This window comes from Podarcis muralis, chromosome 1 (genome assembly GCF_964188315.1).
Source record: "Podarcis muralis chromosome 1, rPodMur119.hap1.1, whole genome shotgun sequence".
Lineage (NCBI taxonomy): Eukaryota > Metazoa > Chordata > Lepidosauria > Squamata > Lacertidae > Podarcis > Podarcis muralis.
The window spans coordinates 103,647,625-103,668,069 of NC_135655.1; the positions used below are offsets into that span (position 1 = coordinate 103,647,625).

General features: G+C 40.9%; 1 protein-coding gene across 2 annotated transcripts in view; it reads left to right on the forward strand.

The window, feature by feature from the left end:
- The window catches only part of GALNT13 (polypeptide N-acetylgalactosaminyltransferase 13), a 151,640-nt gene that overhangs the window by 122,269 nt on the left and 8,926 nt on the right, over positions 1 to 20,445 (forward strand). For both annotated transcript variants that reach the window (XM_077936298.1, XM_077936301.1), the window contains exons 10-11: positions 1,885 to 1,983; positions 4,352 to 4,486. In XM_077936298.1, coding sequence (XP_077792424.1) covers positions 1,885 to 1,983; positions 4,352 to 4,486 — 234 coding nt within the window. The remainder of the gene's footprint in view (positions 1 to 1,884; positions 1,984 to 4,351; positions 4,487 to 20,445) is intronic.

The following is a 20,445-nucleotide window of genomic DNA, read 5'->3' on the forward strand; positions in this document are numbered from 1 at the left end:
ATTGCTTTCTGTATCCTCTGTGGAATCAACACGGAAATACTGCTGGAGGAGCCTTTTGGGCCATGTATGTGTGCTGGCACAGCTTCTAAAGAAACAGCCAGAAGAGAAAGCAGCTAATAGGAGCCTTGCATGTGTATCTCTTTATTCTTCCACATCCTAGTGCACTCTGTTCAAAAGGTCCTATGTCACACCTCCAAACACTCCATGGATAATACAAGACAAAGTCTAGCTAGTTATGTCTTTTGAACCCAGCTTGTGGTTTATTTATCTCCAAAAAAGCAAACAATGAGTGGTTACAGTGGTTTGTTTTTGACTTTCGGCTCCTGCTTTGTTTGAGGAAAATAAACCATGAGCCCAGGTTCCAACCATGGCAAGGGAGGAGCTCCTTAGCAGTGTGCAACCCTTTTACTTGTTCCCATTAAGCCATAGTTTGAGTATACCACTGTCTGAGATATGAACTGGGCTACTGGCATCTCCTGAGGATCTCAGAATTGGGAGGTGGCAATCATTATGTACATCAACTGGGTGAAAAGAGATTTCCATGTGGCAACGTTCCTTAATGTTTAATAGATTCATTAATTGGATTCAAAACTAATTAATCAATTCATAACATTTTAATTAACCTAAAAGGTGTTCCTGATTAATTAATTAAGAGTGCTTTCATCTCACTCTTCATTGTATGATTGCAGGGCAGGATGCAGTGGAATTAAAACACATTAAAAAAACAACATGCCTGTGCAATCAAAAGAGCAGAAGAAACACAGCAAATTTTTTAAAACTGCCAATTTCTACCGATATAGAACCCATAGCCTCCTTATTTGCAGTTGCACCCAACACTAATATCTAGCAAAGGCCTAGGCAAACAGAAATAACATAGGCTGTGGCACCAGTTGTGCTTTCCTAGGAAGGACATTCGGTCACTGGGGGGCCACTGTACAGAAAACACAGTCCTGGGTCACACATCATTGGATCACTGAATTTTAATGCTGAAAAACATTTTTAAGTACTTACAAAAACTGTAGCTAGATGGCATCATCTTCAGAGCATTCTCTCATCTTCAGAGAGGAGAGGGGATGCCTTTTCTAAGACAGTATCTGTTATAACAAATTCATGCCTTATCTAAAAACAAGGTGTCCTTTTTTCTTTCTTTCATAATATTCTCCCCACTTGAGGGAACTTGAGTGGTGCTGTGGTCTAAACCACTGAGCCACTTGGGCTTGCCGATTGGAAGGTCGGCAGTTCGAATCCCTACGATGGGGTGAGCTCCCGTTGCTCTGTCCCAGCTCCTGCCAACCTAGCAGTTCAAAAGCACGGCAGTGCAAGTAGATAAATAGGTACTGCTGCAGCGGGAAGGTAAACGGTGTTTCCGTGCACTCTGGTTTCCATCACGGTGTTCTGTTGCACCAGAAGCGGTTTAGCCACGCTGGCCACATGACCCGGAAAGCCGCCTGTGGACAAATGCTGGCTCCCTCAGCCTGAAAGTGAGATGAGTGCCACACCCCATAGTCGCCTTTGACTGGACTTAACCATCCAGAGTCCTTTACCTTTTACCTTTTTTACCCCACTTGGAAATTTATGCAGCTATAATTTAATGAATTTAACAAATTAGTTGTTTAATCGACTAACATCCACCCTGTTAATTGCCTAAGACTATGGTCCTAATCAATAAGGAGTTTACTTACTAAAGAATTAATCACATTAAGCTCAGAGGGACTTACTTCCAAGTAAATATTTTTTAGTATTGTGCTGTCAGGTTTCTATAATCTGATGCTGTTCCTAATCTTAAATAATTTTCTTCTTTTTTCAGTGACATGTGGATTATTATTTTAAGCAATCTTTCAACAATTTTTACCCTTTGGTTTTCTTGGTTGTGTTTTTACCTAGATCAGAAATGTTGAGACGAACCAGTGCTTAGATAACATGGGACGCAAGGAAAATGAAAAAGTTGGCATATTCAACTGCCACGGTATGGGAGGAAACCAGGTAAAAATGAAGCTTACTTTACCTTCAAAACAATTTTGGGGTTGTTGTTTTTTTAAGACTGAACACATTGTAACAATTGTGAAATCAAGCGAGTGTTTAATACACACATTACTCTTTCCACACTTTCCAGTCTGTATGGCTTTAAAAGGGGTGGTTAGACCAGTTAAAGATAGGCACGACTAAAATAATAATAATTTATTATTTATACCCTGCCCATCTGGCTGGGTTTCCCCAGCCACTCTGGGCGGCTTCCAACAGAATATTAAAATACAATAATCTATTAAACATTAAAAACTTCTCTAAACAGGGCTGCCTTCAGATGCCTTCTAAAAGTTTGCTAGTTGTTTTTCTCTTTGACATCTGGTGGGAGGGTGTTCCACGGGGCGGGTGCCACTACCGAGAAGGCCCTCTGCCTTGTTCCCTGTAACTTGGCTTCTCGCAGCGAGGGAACTGCCAGAAGGCCCTCAGCACTGGACCTCAGTGTCCGGGCAGAATGATGGGGGTGGAAACTATTAATGGTTGCTAGCTGTGCTGGTATGTACTGCCTCCAGTATCAGAGGTCGTATGCCCATCCTCTTCTGCCTCACTCCACCTGCCAAAAGGCAGGGGAAGGTGTACAGCCACAGCCTCCTGCTCAGTTAGGCAACACCTCTGAGCATGCCCAGCCCAGTGAGCTGCAAAAAAACTCATTGACACCTCCTGGAGAAACCACTGCTTCCCTGCTGTGGCTTCCTTCCTTCCAGGAGCAGCAAAACGTTTGGAGCATGACACCTCATGAAGTATAAGCTGTTTCAAACAAGACCTAAGGCAGTGATTCGGCTTAAAGGCTTTATTGAGGCACCAAGAACAACAAACAGGGGCAGAACAACTGTGCATATATCTATATATCTATATAGATATCTCTGAAGGCTTGGGCCACTCCCACTCTCAACATGATTGGCTGTCTAAACCCCCAAGCTGCGAATCGTAGCCCAGTGCTTAAGAGCCAATACCGGTAGCCCACACCCTGACCATGTTACATGATTGAATATAATCAAATCAGAACACAGGGCTCAGAATCGAAGTCCAAATTCAAGCTCAGGTGAACAAAGACCACTGCAGACGTAACACCTCATTTTGCCATTTGTTGCTTCCTTGACTGGGTAGGCTCCCAAAGATGAGAGAGGGCATGGGAGTCAGTGGGAGGGGGGCAGCAGTGCCCTATAAAGCAAAATTTGTAGATCCAGCATGGTTTAAAGCTATAGAGGTTCTCTTATTGCTGGACCTTATAGCTTGCTTAGAAATCCAAAAAAGATGAGGCAGGAATTGTAACATTCATCACCGTGTTTGCCATTCTAAAATCAGTTGCTAGTTGCCAATGTAATGTTGCACATGTGTATTTTGGGTTTAACCATATGTAAAAATGCCTTGTGAAAAGCTCTAGGGCATTGTATCTAAATATTAGAACATGTGGAAGTAAAACATGCTTGAATCTGCTTTTAATAATCTTTTCCCCTTTTAAAACACCCTAATTGGTAACTTAGTATGATTTGCATGCATTCCCTAATTGGTAATGCAATCAAGTTCAATTTGCATGCTTTGCCAAAGGCTTTCAACAATTAATTGGCGAAAGGTTGCTTTCAACAATTAAGAGAAACCACTTTTCCTGTAGATTTCATTAGAATACTTTAAATCAATTGGGAGGTGAATTCTAAGTAATTGGGAGTCTTGTAAATAATTAAAATAGCTGCCATATAGGTTGCTTTAATTTGTCTTCATTGTTTTTCTGACCTGAGACTACCTTAATCCCATCTGGCAGTGTGGAATTCATAACTTTTCCTCCCTTGTACGTATATCCCCTCCCCCCTTTTCTCTTATCTTCCTCTCACCATCCTTACTCCCTAAAGAACAAAGAACAAAGAACAGAAGATTGTGGTGATATTGCTACCAGGATTCAGTGTAGTGCTAAGCCGAATGTTCCATCAGTGCAAGAGATGATGATGATGATGATTATACTTCCACATTATAGTGTGTGTTTTTTATTTTAAAAAGGGGCACGAAGCAGTCACAATTTCAGCAGTTAAAAAACCCACGTTTCCTGAAACCAGTGACACTTCAAAAGCAGAGCAGGCTAACCTTTGGCACTCCAGATATTGCTGAACTACAACTCCCATAATCCCTAATCAGTGCTCATACTGACTGGGGCTCAGGAGGGTGCAGAACAGAATGCAGAAGTAGCTTCAGAAACAGCATTAAGAAGATGAAAATGGGACTCTGTAATTGCACAGGGTGAAAAGGAGAGGGTGTTATTGTGGGGTGAGAGTGGGGTGGGAAGTCCTCTAGTAATACATACTTTCTAAAAAATAATGCCAATAACTATTTCTTCCAGGTATTTTCATACACGGCTGACAAGGAGATTCGTACAGATGATTTGTGTTTGGATGTGTCTAGACTCAATGGTCCTGTGATCATGTTAAAGTGCCACCACATGAGAGGAAACCAACTTTGGGAGTATGATGCTGAGGTATTTATTCAAACACAGAAGGAAACCAAACGTACTGTTACTAATCATGTTCTCAAGACGAACAGGCAAAACTTGTCACATGGCCTAGAATTAAGCCTTTAAGCTAAAGTTGTGTTGCTGCTTTCAGTTTGGCAAAAAATCTTTTGGCCATGGCTGGGCTTGGTGTTTCCTGCAATTTGTCCACAGACCTATGAGCCTTTCAACTTTATTCAGAATATCTAGGAAAAACACCCACCACCCCACCACTGACTTTTAACTCCCGATGCCACACTAATTTGAAATCTTCCAGGATACATCTAACACAGTTAAGTGTGGTGACGAGGTATATATTGGTTGAGTATGTGCATACGAAGTCCAAGGTATGTGTGTGCATATATGCACGCACACATCATGGTAAAATTAGTAGGGCTTGGTAGGCCAGTTGTGCAGGTCATGTGATCAAAGAAAGCAACGAGAAATGTTTATGCATTTGCAGGTATACATAAAATAGTAAATTAAGTGGCAATGCTGTGTTAGAAGGGAGAAGAGCTGATGCTCAGTTAGCTAAGTTTGTGGCTTTGGTCAGGAACATTTTCTTCGTTGCATCTGGCATGAAGTTTTCAGTCCTTTTTCCAACTTCAGATCCAGATCCAGAAACTGTAACTTATGATATATATATATATATATATATATATATATATATATATATATATATACACACACACAGTGGCGTAGCGTGGGGGGTGCAGGGGGGGCCAGCCGCACCGGGCGCAACATCTGCGGTTAGGGCAAATCCACAGGTTAGGGGGCGCAAATCCACGGGTTAGGGGGCGCAAATTACTTGCCTTGCCCCGGGTGCTGACAACCCACGCTACGCCACTGCACACACACACACACACACATATGTGAGAGCTCAAATTGTGTTTGGAGGTTTGGAGTCCAGGTCGTAACCAGGGGCTGATTAGGATGGATCCTGCCAAGGGCTCAGAGTAGCTAGGAGCCTGCACATCTGTGCACTATTAGAATTGTTCACTGGCAGAGCATGAAAGACAATGAAAAGCAAACTTTTGAATTTCTGGTCCGGGGGGGGGGGGTGTTGATACAGCTCCTTGCCACGCGTGCAAGAGACCTTAGGTCCATCTCTGTTTGGAGTGCCTTCTGTAGACCCACCTACTACCTCAGCCGCCTCCTCTCCTGATCGTCAAGTGTTCATCATGAAGCTCTGCAGGGTGATTCCAACCAGGGTTCCCAGTTGCAGGGAGAATTCTAACTCTGATAAACTGAATGCAGTTAGAATCCCCCTTTCGGACCTTTGTGCAAAATACATAAAGGCTAGGAAATAAGACAACGTACTAGGGAACTTGGGGTGGGATTTTTACCTTCCCATTTCTAGCCTACACACGCTGTTTTGAATGCCTAAAGAGAGATAATTTATCATTGTAATGTTTTCTTTGTTGGGCTCAACTATTCAGAAACTACATCAGGAGTGGATCTTAGTGCTCCCATCTTCTAATGGCAGTGAGTCACTAGGTATAAATTTTACCAGTGCCCCAGGGTCTATTATAGTCTTCTTATAACTTTGGGGACTGTGGAAGACAGTGCTTTTGACTTACTATGAATGGCCCTAAACCTTCCTATGTACAAGACTGACATTTCTCCTACATCCCACGACAAGCTCTTAAATTGACTGAAGGCACCATTTGGGCTATATCTTTCATATACCCACATGATGAGATTGCAAATAGAAGTGTTTTCAGCAGCTGGTGCTAGAGAATGACTGAACTGCAAGCTTGAGTGCAGAAGGAATGGGGGGGGGGGAATACACTTTCTAGTTCACCTTGAAAATAGATTTATATAGTAATTTTTGAAACTTATAATTTCTGCAGTAATCTGCTTCCCAACATGCCAATAATATACAAGCCCTCGCTCATTATTCCAAGGCTGCTTTCATTCTTGGGGAATGATATACAGGACGATAAAATATGCAGTACCGTAAATTACTGTGACTCGATCCATGATTGTACATCCATAAATACGGCTGCAGTAGAATATTTGAGATGCAAAAAGAGAAGATGATGATAGAGTTTCATCATTGCAAGAAGGCATATTATAAGAAGTATATGGGTATTGGAAAGCTGTAGAACTAGTCAGAGCAGTGCAAGTCATTATTTTGCAAATACTTGAATGTAGCTTGTAGGAAAATATTCAGCAATTGAATGTACTCACTGAACTAGTTCACCCAAGTGTATTTTGCACTTGACAATGATAGCATCAGCTGGTAGCGTTTGTGTATGTGGGCATAGACCATTTGCAGATTGAATTCATATGAAAGTTCCCACAACCACAGAAGAACATTTCATTCAACCAGCACCTGTATATGATTTGAAAAACCCACCAGTGGCATCATTCACTCTCTTAAAGCATGTAAAGGCACAAGGTGAATGAACTTGTGTTCTAAAGTCAAGTGCTGTATCTGCGTGGAGCAGCCCAATATCCCCTCAGTAGACCGTGTTTGCACTGATATCACCTCTCTGAAAGCACATGATAAGGCCATACCTTGCTTAAGCCAACCACACCTGTGTCTGGTCAGTACCTAAATGGGAGACCTCTTAGGAATGTCATGTATTCTGCCACTTTCCAAAATGGAAAAAAGCAAGGAATAAATGTTAGAAAATTAATAAATATCTGAGCTATTGTAGGGGAATTTTCCATACAAACCATTTGTGGGTGCAAGTAACTTCTTTGGATGGGTTGGGATTGGTTTTTGCATTTGTTTTTTTTATTTAACTTCCAGTTCAGTAATACATTTTTGGGGTCCTCCTGTTCAGATTAGTGCTTCCATTTTGACGACATACAGTGGTACCTCGGGTTACAGACGCTTCAGGTTACAGACTCCGCTACCCCAGAAATAGTACCTCGGGTTAAGAACTTTACCTCAGGATGAGAACAGAAATTGTGCAGCGGAGGCGGCGCAGTGGCAGCGGGAGGCCCCATTAGCTAAAGTAGTACCTCAGGTTAAGAACAGTTTCAGGTTAAGAACGGACCTCCAGTACAAATTAAGTTCTTAACCTGAGATACCACTGTATTTGAAATGTTCAGCGGATTTATTTTTTTAAATAAAAATGCTTTTTCTTCTGTAGTTATGGTTCCACAAGTGGAGAACCACTACCGAAAAGGCCCTTGTGTTGCCCCCCCCAACCTCTCATGGAGGAGGCACAAGAAAAAGGGCCTCAGATGATTGCAGAATCCGAATAGGTTCCTATGGAGAGAGGCAGCCCTTGAAAGGAGGAGAACGATTTTCCCAACTCCCCCTCCTCTTCATGGTCCCATAAAACCTGTTATCGAAGTTTCCCCCAGTGCATATTTTCAAGCGATGGCGTGGGCTCCAGGAGAAGGGGGGAGTCTGCAAAAATAGTACCATCTCCTCCTCTGTTAAAAGATGTCTCCCACTGGAACAACAGCACTAGTAAGACCAACTGGATTCTGGCCTGTGAATTCAACTTTTCCTCAGTGAATTAGAAAAATACATATTCACACCACAGAATATATCTCTGTGATATATGTGTCACCCATTAACAGAGAATATTTTTCAGTTAAGAACTATTGTTCTGTTAAGATGGAAATACATTGATATATTATCAATTAGTGAACGAAACTTCATATAATGAATCCAGTAAGATTTTTTAAAAGTCGGCAAAACTGCTAGTTTTACAACATTTGTAAAATTTATTTGATAATATTTTAATGTTAGGTTCAGCTGAAACTAACTCATGCTTGGGTTAGACAAATTGAAATTAAATGGACATAATTAACTTACGGCCCATTTATTTCAACAAGCCTAACTCCCAAACATAATAAAAAATGGATACAATCCTATGTTCAGAAATTGTCCACAAAAAAATGCCTAATCAAAAACATGTTTTGCTGTAGATTGAGGGCTTTTTTGTTTTTAATAGCTTGCAAAAACGTGTAGAAGCATCTTGTAAAATCTGTGTTGGCCATTAGATGGAGCCAGCAAAAAAGAAATATTTTATGGCTCAGCTCCTATATTAAGGAACTCTGTTAAGAAGACAGCTTGTCATTACTTTAATCTGTAAGTTTTGTTATAATGTTATTAATTTACATTCATACGTAAAATAATTTTAATAAAAATTGCAGCTACTCCATGCTGAAATGTATGCTGCTTGATTGTAAAGATGCTATCAATTATTATTTTTTCACTTTTGCAATATTTGTCCTGGGTTTAAGCTTTAGATAGATGATTGATAGATAGATATAGATAGATGATAGATAGATGATAGATAGATAGATAGATAGAGCTTTCAGTTTTACTTTTCAAGGACTGGAAATGAACACTGAATTTTTTGCTATATATGTGCTTTGGTGAGCTGTGGTTTTTGTTTTGTTTTCTCTTCTCCCCACACCCTATCTGCATATTTGTGCTTCAAAATACAATAAATAGCAAATTTCTTGTTCTTACGGTAGTGTGTTCATACATTATGTATTGTATCCAGTGATTTTTGTGCACAAATGAAATAGAAGTTATATGCAAACATAACTGCAGACACAGTGGACCGTGCGTTTCTTCTCTTCCTCATGTGCAGTGCATTCCCCAAATTGCTCTACAGCAGGGATGTCCAACAGGTTGATCGCGATCTACTGGTAGATCCCCGGGAGGTTTGGGTAGATCGTGGTCGATCACTGGGTCCCTTTCCTTAGCGCTGGTAAAATAGAATCTGGCCCCACCCTCCATTGTTGCATGATCTTCAGAACGGAAGACAGAGCTTACTCAGTTTTATTCCCTAGCGATTTGTTGGTGAGTGGCTGGTGGCTGTTCTCCTTGAATTCTCAAAAATTGAGGCTTGAATTCTCAAAAATTGGGGCTTTGCTCCTCCCTAAAAAAGCTTAACAACTTTTACCTGAACTCCCCAAAAACAAGGCTTCCCTTCCTAAAAAAAGCTGAACAACCCTCACCTGAACCCCGCAAAAGGGGAGTAGATCACTGCCAGTTTTTAATTCTGTGAGTAGATTGCAGTCTCTTGGGAGCTGGCCACCCCTGCTCTAGAGGGTTGAGTGGTCTTCCAGGGCAGATTTGCAAAGCGTGGAGAAAGGAGAATAAGAAGTTCTGTTGCAGAAACAACTTGCTCCTGCAATGTTCGATTCGACTCTTATGAAAATAAGGTTTTAAAACTTTCATCCAATTTCCCCATCAGCACAGCTGTAGGATCCCTTTTTGCTTAGTATTTTGCATAGTTATTTGTTTATTGAGCAACACAAATAGCTAAAATACTGGGATAATCCTGCCAAATTTAAGCACTCTTAATTCTGATTCAGGGACGCGGGTGGCGCTGTGGGTAAAACCTCAGCGCCTAGGACTTGCCGACCGCAAGGTCGGCGGTTCGAATCCCCACGGCGGGGTGCGCTCCCGTCGTTCGGTCCCAGCGCCTGCCAACCTAGCAGTTCGAAAGCACCCCCGGGTGCAAGTAGATAAATAGGGACCGCTTACCAGCGGGAAGGTAAACGGCGTTCTGTGTGCTGCGCTGGCTCGCCAGATGCAGCTTGTCACGCTGGCCACGTGACCCGGAAGTGTCTGCGGACAGCGCTGGCTCCCGGCCTATAGAGTGAGATGAGCGCACAACCCTAGAGTCTGGCAAGACTGGCCCGTACGGGCAGGGGTACCTTTACCTTTTACCTTAATTCTGATTCATTTAAATGCTACAGCTAATTTTGTGTGTAACTGAGGATCAAAAGAGACATGACACAGAAGATTCATCATTCTACCTGTCTCTTTAAGGGTCTGAGGGGAGTGCCAGTTTTGATCAGAGTTGCAACACGGGGTGGGTTTAACCCTTCTATGGTATTTCCCTATTCTAAATCATCTGTGTCCCCAGCTGCTATTATTCCACAGTGGAAAGACAGGAGAAGGGAACAGGGGTGTACAATTGTTTTGAAAACAAATACAAAACAAAATGAATGAGCCCAATTTGTCGTCTTTGCTTTTGAATGAAAATGAGTGGAAAAGCAGAATAAGCAGAATGTCACCCATTTCATTTTCCCATTTCAATTTCAATTGCCTTGCTCTTGAGGCACTCTTTTGTGTTATCTGGAACACAGTATACAGTTCGTAGAAAGGTCACAATGGGGAGAGAGGGCAGTGAAACTTGCAGATTAGAAAGTTGCATTTACCGGTAGTTTACATAGCTTATGTCTGTGTGCTTTATTTTTTTAATTGCCTCTGATTGAGGACTTTTTGTGGAAGCTGCCTAAAATTTGCCAGTTCCGTTGGCCTTAGTGGTGAAAGAATGCCATAAATATTTCATACTGTTAGTGTATAAAACTTAGAAGTTACAAGCAGGAATTTAATGTTGAATGGAAGGCTTAGAGAATGCCTGCTTTTTTTTTTTTTAATTGATTCCACTTTGTCCAACATAACTAATGTTCAGTCATGTAGTAGGATATTGGTTGAAAAAGTTCAAGGTTCTCACAAATAGTATCTGAGGTGGTAAACCTTTCCATGGGACTAAAGGGGGGGGGAATCCCCCATGTAAAAATACTTATACAATATGTCAACCAGAAGACTATGCTACCACCCTTCTCAATGATCTAGTAATTCTCAGTATGCAAGAAAGTTTCTTTGTTTAATTTTAACCTTTTTTAGTTTGTTTACTGCATCTGGATGTTTGGGGCTTTATTTTACTCTTTGTTGACAATTTAGAGCTATTCCAAGTTGAAGAATATGCAAGTTTTAGGAGAGAGCTTTTACATTTCTTGTATCAGCAAAGCACACACTCCTCTTGTGTTATATGAAAGATCATAAACTCTTTAGAAATTCACTGTGCTGGTTTAGTGCATGCAACAGCCCGACAGTCAAAACTTTGATGAAGCAATTTGTAATATATCTCTAGCATTGCTAATTATACCAATGTGAAGTATTTCTGTTGCTTGTTGCTTCCATGAGGAAAATGTGACTATGGATTTTTAAATGGGGGAAAACGATCCCTTTTCATCTTTTATGAACTTATTACTGATGAAAGTTCAAACCTCCATAGAAATTTAGCTTTGGGTTAAAGAAGAAGCATGAAAATTGTTTTCCTCAAGCTGAACTGTGAGCATATGGAAGACAGAGGACTCATAATAAATACTAATAGCTGATGGGTTAAGAAATCTGTAATATAAGTTTGATCCTAAGTGGCCATGCTCTAAACTATTATTTAGGTGTCAACAAATCAAATAAATACAGGCTCACTCTAGGAGTACCAAAATGCGCTGTCATCCACTCGCAAGAGTTAGCAGCTGACTTGGGGAAACCTCAAGGTTTGCAGAAGTGTAAACATACTCTAGAATAAACACCCTAAGGGTAGGGTGAAGGACACAAAAGAGCCCAGTGATGATTGAATATTCTCATTGGCCACAGAACACTGTCTGTCTGCAGGGGCAGAGCAATATCCTGGAGAAGCACATGACTGGCTGTAACCCTGAACACAGTTCCACATTGCAATGTTTTGTTGCAGGTCCTTCTTGCTATCACTTCCTAAATCCAAGTACTGCCCATGCCTGCCTGGTACCTCTTTCTTGCCCCAACTCAAATGCCCAAAAATGGTATCCCCTCACCTGCTAGGGCTGAGCAAGCAGCCCACCTCTTCCTTCTCTCCCCAGAGTACATAGACCAGGTTTCCTCAAACTCGGCCCTCCAGATGTTTTGAGACTACAGTTCCCATCATCCCTGACTACTGATCCTGCTAGCTAGGGATCATGGGAGATGTAGGCCAAACACATCTGGAGGGCCAAGTCTGAGGAAGCCTGACATAGACAGTTTTCCTGCTATTGTACATTTCCATCTCCTTTGTTTGCCTAGTCATGAGATCTCCCTCTGCAATATGGGAAACTATCAAAGCATGAGACTCCACACCCTTCACAAACTCTACTCAGATTTAGTAATCCCACTCCCTCGATGCTGTGCCCTGTCTTCTGCTCTTCAACACTCCACTCCATTTCAGGGTCCCTGGCGATGGAGGTATGGGAGAAGAGAGTTCTTCAACACCTCCTCTTGTCTCTCATCCAAATAAGACAGCTAGCTTCTCAAGATCTTTGTGCCCCCATGATTGCTGTATAATCAGACAAGACAGGGGAGAGAGACAATGAAAGGCCAGCTCTGTATTGGTACATGGAGGAACAGATGCTCCATCTTCCTCCCATTGTATTTGTGTCTGAAGAGAACCTAAATGTGTACAACTGGAGCAGACAGAGCACCCAAGAACTTAACAAAAGCCAGTATTCCTGATAATTCATACAGACACTATATGAATATGCTCTGTTCAGAGTTTCAAATGAATGAATAGAAATCCTAAATCCTAAACATGGAGATCAGACATTGTTCCAATTTATCTTCCCCCCCATGTTCACTGAAATTATGAAAAGGACTGAAATGAATTCATGTGCTTTATCTGAAGCAATGGTACTTACTGTGGCCGTTTGTCTATCTATGGACAAAAATTGGTTACCCTTTGTAGCAGATAATGATAATTGCGACTATGGTGGGCAACTGCTTTTGCAATCCACTTATCCTGTGAAGGAGCAAAAATTGCCCTGACATTATTTGTGTGTATTAAAGGCTTTCAGTATGTCAGATTCAAAGAAAAGTAAGTTATCATCCGCCCTTAGTTGCTGGAAATGTGAAATGTCTGCAGGTATACATGAAAATGTAATCAGATAAGTGAGTAGTGTTTCTAATTTATATTGAGGACTAGTATCATTCTCAAAGAAGTGATTGTGGAAAGATGAGTATTAACAGTAAGACATTTTCTGAGTCCTGGTTTAACTGCATGTGAAATTTATTTGCTTTTGTCAGTATATAGGTAAATGGGAATACAGCTTTGAGGTAAGTGTGTTGAAAACTGGCAAACCTTGTGATTGATTCTAGAATAGGACCTTGCTTGTTTTACTGCTGTGGTGGTACATATGACCTTGTTTAGTTGGCTTTCAGTAGATTGTATTTTATTATGGCTCACTTTAAATTTCCTGTCGTTGAAAATATTACATTGTAGTAATAATGTAGAAAAGAAAGGGGGGAAGGAGAAAAGAAACATATTCTGAAGATATCTATCAGAAAGGACCAGAATGTCCTTTCTTAAATATGCTCTGTATTATTTCAGGACTTGATTCATTTTAAACTATACAAGATTAGAGTGTTCTTTTAAAACATGTTAAGGAAAACTTCATTTATGGCTTTTTCCTGCACCTGCGCAAATGAGTGACAAAACGCCCATTGATTTTGGTGCTGCATCATAAATCTTCTGCTAAGCACTTACAGCAGAGCATCGGGCCATGTCCCCCTGAGAGATTCATTGATCATCTAACTGCACTCCTTTAGCTTCATTCATTCACAGTGTTGATAGCAGGGTACACTTGTAAGCATTCTTTAACCGGTCAGAATCTCCAGGAATGCAGCAGAAAACTTGGATCCCTACTACAGAGCAAAGCAATGAGAACGTTGGATATGAATGTCTGGATCTGACAAATAGGGGAACTGTTTAAATTATAACCCAAGCTTTCATTTTAAAGCCAAATAAATTAGATTGTCACTACAGAAACACAGTGCTAACACATGTCTTGTTGCTTTGAGGAACCAGCTGTTTTTAAAGTGTTGTTTTTGCGGGTTTGGGGGTTTTTTTGTCTAATAATCCATGGTAGTCTAATAAGCCTTGGCAGGCATGCAATTATTAATGGCATTGGCTAGTGTGATAACTAGCTTCTCATTTAACAGTGCAAATTATTTAGATGGCTGATAATGTTTCTGCTGCGCAGGTTTTTTTTTTAAGGTTACGGTAACCAAGCAGCAGAGGTTTTGGAAGATCTGGCATATACCGTAATTCAGAGCCTCATCTAGATTGAAGGCTGTTTACTTTCCACAACACGCTTTTTGTCTGTAAACTGAAAGACTAATAATTTCATGAGGTTCCTTGTTTTCCTCTAAATTAGCAGGATAAATGAAAAGGCAAACAGTGCGGGAGGTTGGTTCTGTGCATGAATTTGAGATGAGCTTAGCTCCTTTGAATTCAGCACAGCTCATTGGAGGCAAGACTACAGTATTTGATTATGTTCCTTTTCGATCTGAAGCCTTCTGCTAAATTGTTCTTACTTTGTTTATAATTATCTGTTGAATCTGCTGGATATATGTGTCTATAATAAATATTTAAATACGCAAGATTATTAAATCTTCCCATTGATTTATTCAGATGACATTTCCTTTCCACTAGTGAAAAAGAGAGAAAAGGAAGGACATGAACTTGCATCTCATAATGAAACTGAAGCAAAAAAAATTGATGCGCCAGCCGCTTACTCAAAGTGACATTATAAGGACATTCATTCTTGAATTTTCTTATTGTTCTCCATGCGAATACACTCTTAATCACACACGCAAATGTATGCTGCAGTGACTTACTATTATTTATTTATTTATATCTGCCCTTGTTTATTTAAATCTGCCCCTTCTTGCAGATTTATATCTGGGAGGGGTACAAAACATAATTTTAAAGTTTCAAACTACGGCCATCAAACAGATTAAAAGAAGCAGATGAAATGACAGGGAAGTCAGCAACAATAACAACTTTCTAAATCCAACCGAGTGAATGAACCTCCCATAAAGTTTATGCTAAAAATAACTGGCTTTTCAGCTGTCAGTTAGACACGGAACCACTAATCAATACATGTTTTGTTTTTAAAAGTAAATGAAGGCTGCATTTGAGAATAGCTGTTAACATATTTGAATACTATTCTTCATGTTGTTGGGTTTGAGGCGTTCTGCTTAGTATTTTCCACTTAGCCAGTTTAGTCTATACATAGTAGGCAGGACACACAGGCTGAAATCATTAAAGTATGATTGTTGATACCTGCACAGCTAGAGGACAAGAGAGAGAGAGAGCTCATTGCAACAGCTGGCTCCATCATTCTTCTCCCACAAAACACTGGGAGGGCATTGCATCTTGATGCAACATACAGTGTGGTCCCAGTGCTTTCTGGGTGGAGAATAATAGCACAATCATCCTTTTCCCTCAAAGCAAAAATAAAATATAATTCCCACTTGCACTTTCATGCAGTATAATCCCGCAAACCGTTGACTCTTCCATACAACTCTTTTGAATGTAATTTTCATCTGGCATTTTTTTTTTTATTAAAAAGAAGAAGGGCAACTTACTTGAAACAGGGTGTTCAAGAAAACTATCATTTGTACAATAAATACTTTACTCAGCAAAGCAGGTATGATCACAGAAGAATGGACCACATGGCTTATAACTAGTACAACTGATAAGCCTCATTCCCAGTTTATTTTACACCTGGAGTCAATTCTGAAGCATTTTATGTTAGGCTTTCCTCCCTGTCACTCTGGGCGAGATTTGGAGCACACTTCTGCTCACATGAGGGGGAGCACTGCAGTGTCTGCCATTGCCACCAAGGTCAGATCCCAGGTCATTGCAGAAGATTCCCCAGCTCCCAGAAAGAACTTGGGCAAAGTAGAGGCAGGAAAGCCCCACTGCATGAGTGGAACTCCTTTTAAGGCCCTTTCGATCCTACCCATTGAGTAGGATCCAATGGAGCCCTCAAGGAATTCTCTCAGCACAAGGATTTCTCTTTGCACAACAGAATGCCTTCCCCCTGTGGGTCCCTAAATCTGTTCTAGGGCTTCCCCCAGGCCTTGGAACAGATTTGGGAAGGACTTGTGCAATTGGCAATCCTTGTGTTTATGGGACTCATTAGAAGACTACCTCCCATTGTTTCTGGATTAAGATTTGGAAATCTTGAGTTTATTAAATCTGTCTAGTTTTAAGGAAGTCATGTAATTGGTGGGTACTTTTTTCAAGATTAAATCTTACAACTGTACTTGAGAACAACACTTGAACTGGTTTGTTGAGCTTCCCTTTGCCAAAGGCCCAGTAGTGTTTTTCTTCTCTTTTCCATTTTTTATGTGATTTCTGTCTCTTTGTTTGTTTACCATTTTTCTTATCATACAGACGCACACATTTCTCCATATCATTACCCAGTCATGTTTGACCATAAGCAGAATAGAGGATGGCACCCGTGGCCCCACAGTGGAGACATGCAATGGCAGCCCCTTTCAAAAGTGGCTACTGAGAAACTACACGCGGCTGGAGGTTTTTAGGAACATTTTTTACAGTCCCACTGACTATTTTCTTTAGCAAATGTCTCAAGGTTGGTATCAAAGGTACAAAAAGGAAAGGCTAAGCTCCTTGCTTGATTGCTTGCTTGTGCTCTTTTCCCAGTTTCTCCCCTCATTTAGTTTTTTACGTAGTGTTAAGATGTAGAAACAACAGCTTAGAAATAGCATTAGTTTATACTGCTTAGCTCTGGGTGTGTTTAAAACAGTCAACATTAAAAGTCACATTTGATTGTCCTTTGTGGAGTATGTATTTTCTCTTTTTGCACAAACTCACTTCCACCCCATCCCAGTTCCAACCATGGTATTATTTCCAGGGCACTTTTTGAATGGTTTCATTTTTAGTGTGGGTGTGTGTGGTTTTGGAGCAATCTCTATTTACCTGAATTTATTTTGGGGCTAAGTTCATTCTGAACAAAAGTGAAGTGATTCCACGAGCTGCAAGGGGGACAGGACTCTGTGGACACAAAGAAGAAAAACCATTTCTAGACAGGATTGCAGTCTTTTTGAAAGTTCAAGTTCATAGTTCGCGGGTTCTTAGGGACCCAGCTTTGCTTCTAGGCCATAGTTGTGTCCTAGAATGTACTAGCTCCAAGCTGTTTAAGTTGTCTGTGCCCACTGTTGGAAGACTTGATTACTCACATCCATGCATAGGCAGCTCGTGCTTCATGTGGGGCTGCCCATGAAAAGTGTTCAGAAAATCTGATCAGTGCAGAATACCACAATTGAACTCATGACTGGAGACTGTGAGTTGGCATATGCACAGGACACCTATATGGAAATTGTTACATTGGCCACCAGTGTGCAGCCTAAACCTAAAGGTAAATGTAAAGGACCCCTGACAGTTAAGTCCAGTCGTGAATGACTCTGGGGTTGCAGCGCTCATCTCGCTTTACTGGCTGAGGGAGCCACCAGCGTTTGTCTGCAGACAGTTTTTCTGGGTCATGTGGCCAGCATGACTAAGCCGCTTCTGGCGAAACCAGAGCAGCACATGAAAATACCGTTTACCTTCCCACCGGAGCGGTACCTATTTATCTACTTGCACTTTGACGTGCTTTCAAACTGCTAGGTTGGCAGGAGCTGGGACTGAGCAACAGGAGCTCACCCCGTCACGGGGATTCGAACCGCCCACCTTCCAATCGGCAAACCCTAGGCTTGCCGATTGGACCACAGAGCCCCCTGCGTCCCGCCTAAACCTATAAAGCCCTTTATGACCTAAGGACCAGGACATCTCAGAGAAACACATTCTCTGATACAATCCTTTCCAAAGGGGGAAACCCTGCTTCAGGTTCAGTCTCTTGGGTCTCCTCAAGAGCCATTCTGTTTTAGCTGACTATTATTTTGACCGTATCTTATGTCCTTTTTAATGTGTGGTTTCATGGAATTGCTGTTTGTGCCCCCCTGGAAGCAGGAGCTGAAAGGCAGCCTAGAAAATCCTGTAAGTAAATACAATTAAATAAATAATTACGTTCTTGGTAATTATCTTGTATGGTAGATAAGTATATGTATCTTGGTAGTAGATGGCCAGAAATGCATCATAAATAAACCCTGAGTATTTCTCAATATGGTAACATCATTTACGAAGCCACCTCAACCCTTTTTGCACTTTTCAAACAGTATCATACCACTTTAAGTAGACACGCTTCCCCCGCCCCGCCCCCGAAAGAATCCTGGGAGTTGTAGTTCATTAAGGGTATAAAGCATTGTTAGGAGACCCTGATTCCCCTTCACAGAGCTACAATTCTGTGTGGTTTAGCTATGGAACTCTTGACTCTTTAAAGCGGTATGATGCTGTTTTTAAATGTATAGGGCAGATGGAGCCTTAACAGTGCTGTACAAAAGTTATATTAAAAAGAACAAACCCTGCCCATAGGCTTACAAATTAACGGGTGTGTTAGCATGGTCATTCTTTCAAGTCTAGACATTTCCAGAGCATTTTAAAATATCGTTTATTAGGCAAATGTCAGTTTTCCTGTCGATATTTTAGATTAAGAATTTAAAACATTTGCATCAGTAATGTTCCCTGTCCAAGTTGCTGTTGAGCGCGTGCGCGCACACACGTAAAGCAGTGGGATTAACTTAACATTTACTCTTTGTCCTAAAATGAATGGGTGTTTTTTCTTTTCTTTTAAGCAAGCTTGCATATGCTTGAGTAAGAAAGAAAACTCTTCTTATTTTAAAAGACCCCTGTTTTTACGAGTGTTTAAACAGCTAGAGGTTGCTGCAGTATAATCATATTTATGGTGAAAAATGAAGTAAATTCTAGACTGTGTGGTTTTGTTGGTAATATTTTCCCAAGGTAATTGGTTGCTGACCAAACAAAGAAAGCTCTTTCTAATAGCAGACATAATTATGGAACCAAAGAACTAAGTGCTTATAGAAGACTGTTTAAAAAAACCCAACAATATGTTTGTCTGGCATGAAATTATGTAACAAATACAAAGGAACAGCTGATGGGAGGCAGCACGGTATCAGTTTCCTTGGGTTTGTAGATTTGCAACATCACCAGTTTAATTAATGCTAAAATACGTTATTTCAGCAACCCTGAATCTTTTCTATGAACAGCACACAAGTTGCATAGGTTAACAGTGCAGTTTTTAATGTCCCTTAAAAGGATAGGAAAAGGCTCTGTTCTTACAGAGCTGCAAAATATTAAACAGCCTTAAGGTGATTTAATTTAACAGGTGTAGATGTTTCTTTGGGAATTCCATAACAGTTTGTTCAAAGGAAGAGCAAAACCTCAAGGGAGATGACGCTTCCCCAGTTGAAATTGTACAGCACGCAACATTTAGAAATGTGTAACGCATGTCAATCTAGCATGGAATAATGTGTAATCGTTTTGCAAAAGTTTAGATGTTTGTGCAATCTCATCATTGCAAACCATCTCAGGGAAATGGCTTAATTTTGAAATCAGCAATGAATAAACATTTCAGTGGCGTCGCAGCATGCAGTTCTGGTTTTCCTTAATGCCATCTGTGCAGTTGCTAAACAAGAACTTCTAACTCTGAATAAAAAGCTACCAGCCCAAAAGTTTACCATTCTGTTTTTCTGTTATCAGTGATTGAGCAGACCGGCCTTGCAAGGTCTAGATCCATACAGCTGATGGATATTTATGGATAGAGATTATTATTATTATTATTAATAATAATAATTATTTATACCCCCGCTCATTTATTATTTATATCCCGCCACTCTGGGAGGCTCCCAACAGAATAATAATAATAATAATAATAATAATAATAATAGCAGCGATGAAACATCAAACATTAAAAACTTCCCTAATCAGGGCTGCCTTCAGATGTCTTCTAAAAGTTAGATAGTTGTTTATTTCCTTGACATCTGATGGGAGGGCGTTCCACAGGGCGGGCACCACTACCGAGAAGGCCCTCTGCCTGGTTCCCTGTAACTTGGCTTCTCGCAGCGAGGGAACTGCCAGAAGGCCCTCGGTGCTGGACCTCAGTGTCCGGGCTGAATGATGGGAGTGGAGACGCTCCTTCAGGTATGCTTGAAATGAAGTAAATAAATACACAGCCTGCTGAGTCAAGCCAACAGCCCACCTAGTCCAGCACCCTGTTCTCCCAGTGGATGCATGTAGGAAACCTGCAAACAGGACCTGAGTGCAAGGGCAGACAATGCCTAATATTTTGAGAGCAGTGTTTCCCATCTCAGTTTAAAAAGAATAATTGATCTTATGATATTTGATCAAGTGCACAGCTCTGGTGCACTCTGGTGCACTATTTGATCTGGTGCACAGCTGGATGACACAGATATGAATGTTTAATATAATTGTTACATTTCTAGCTAAAAG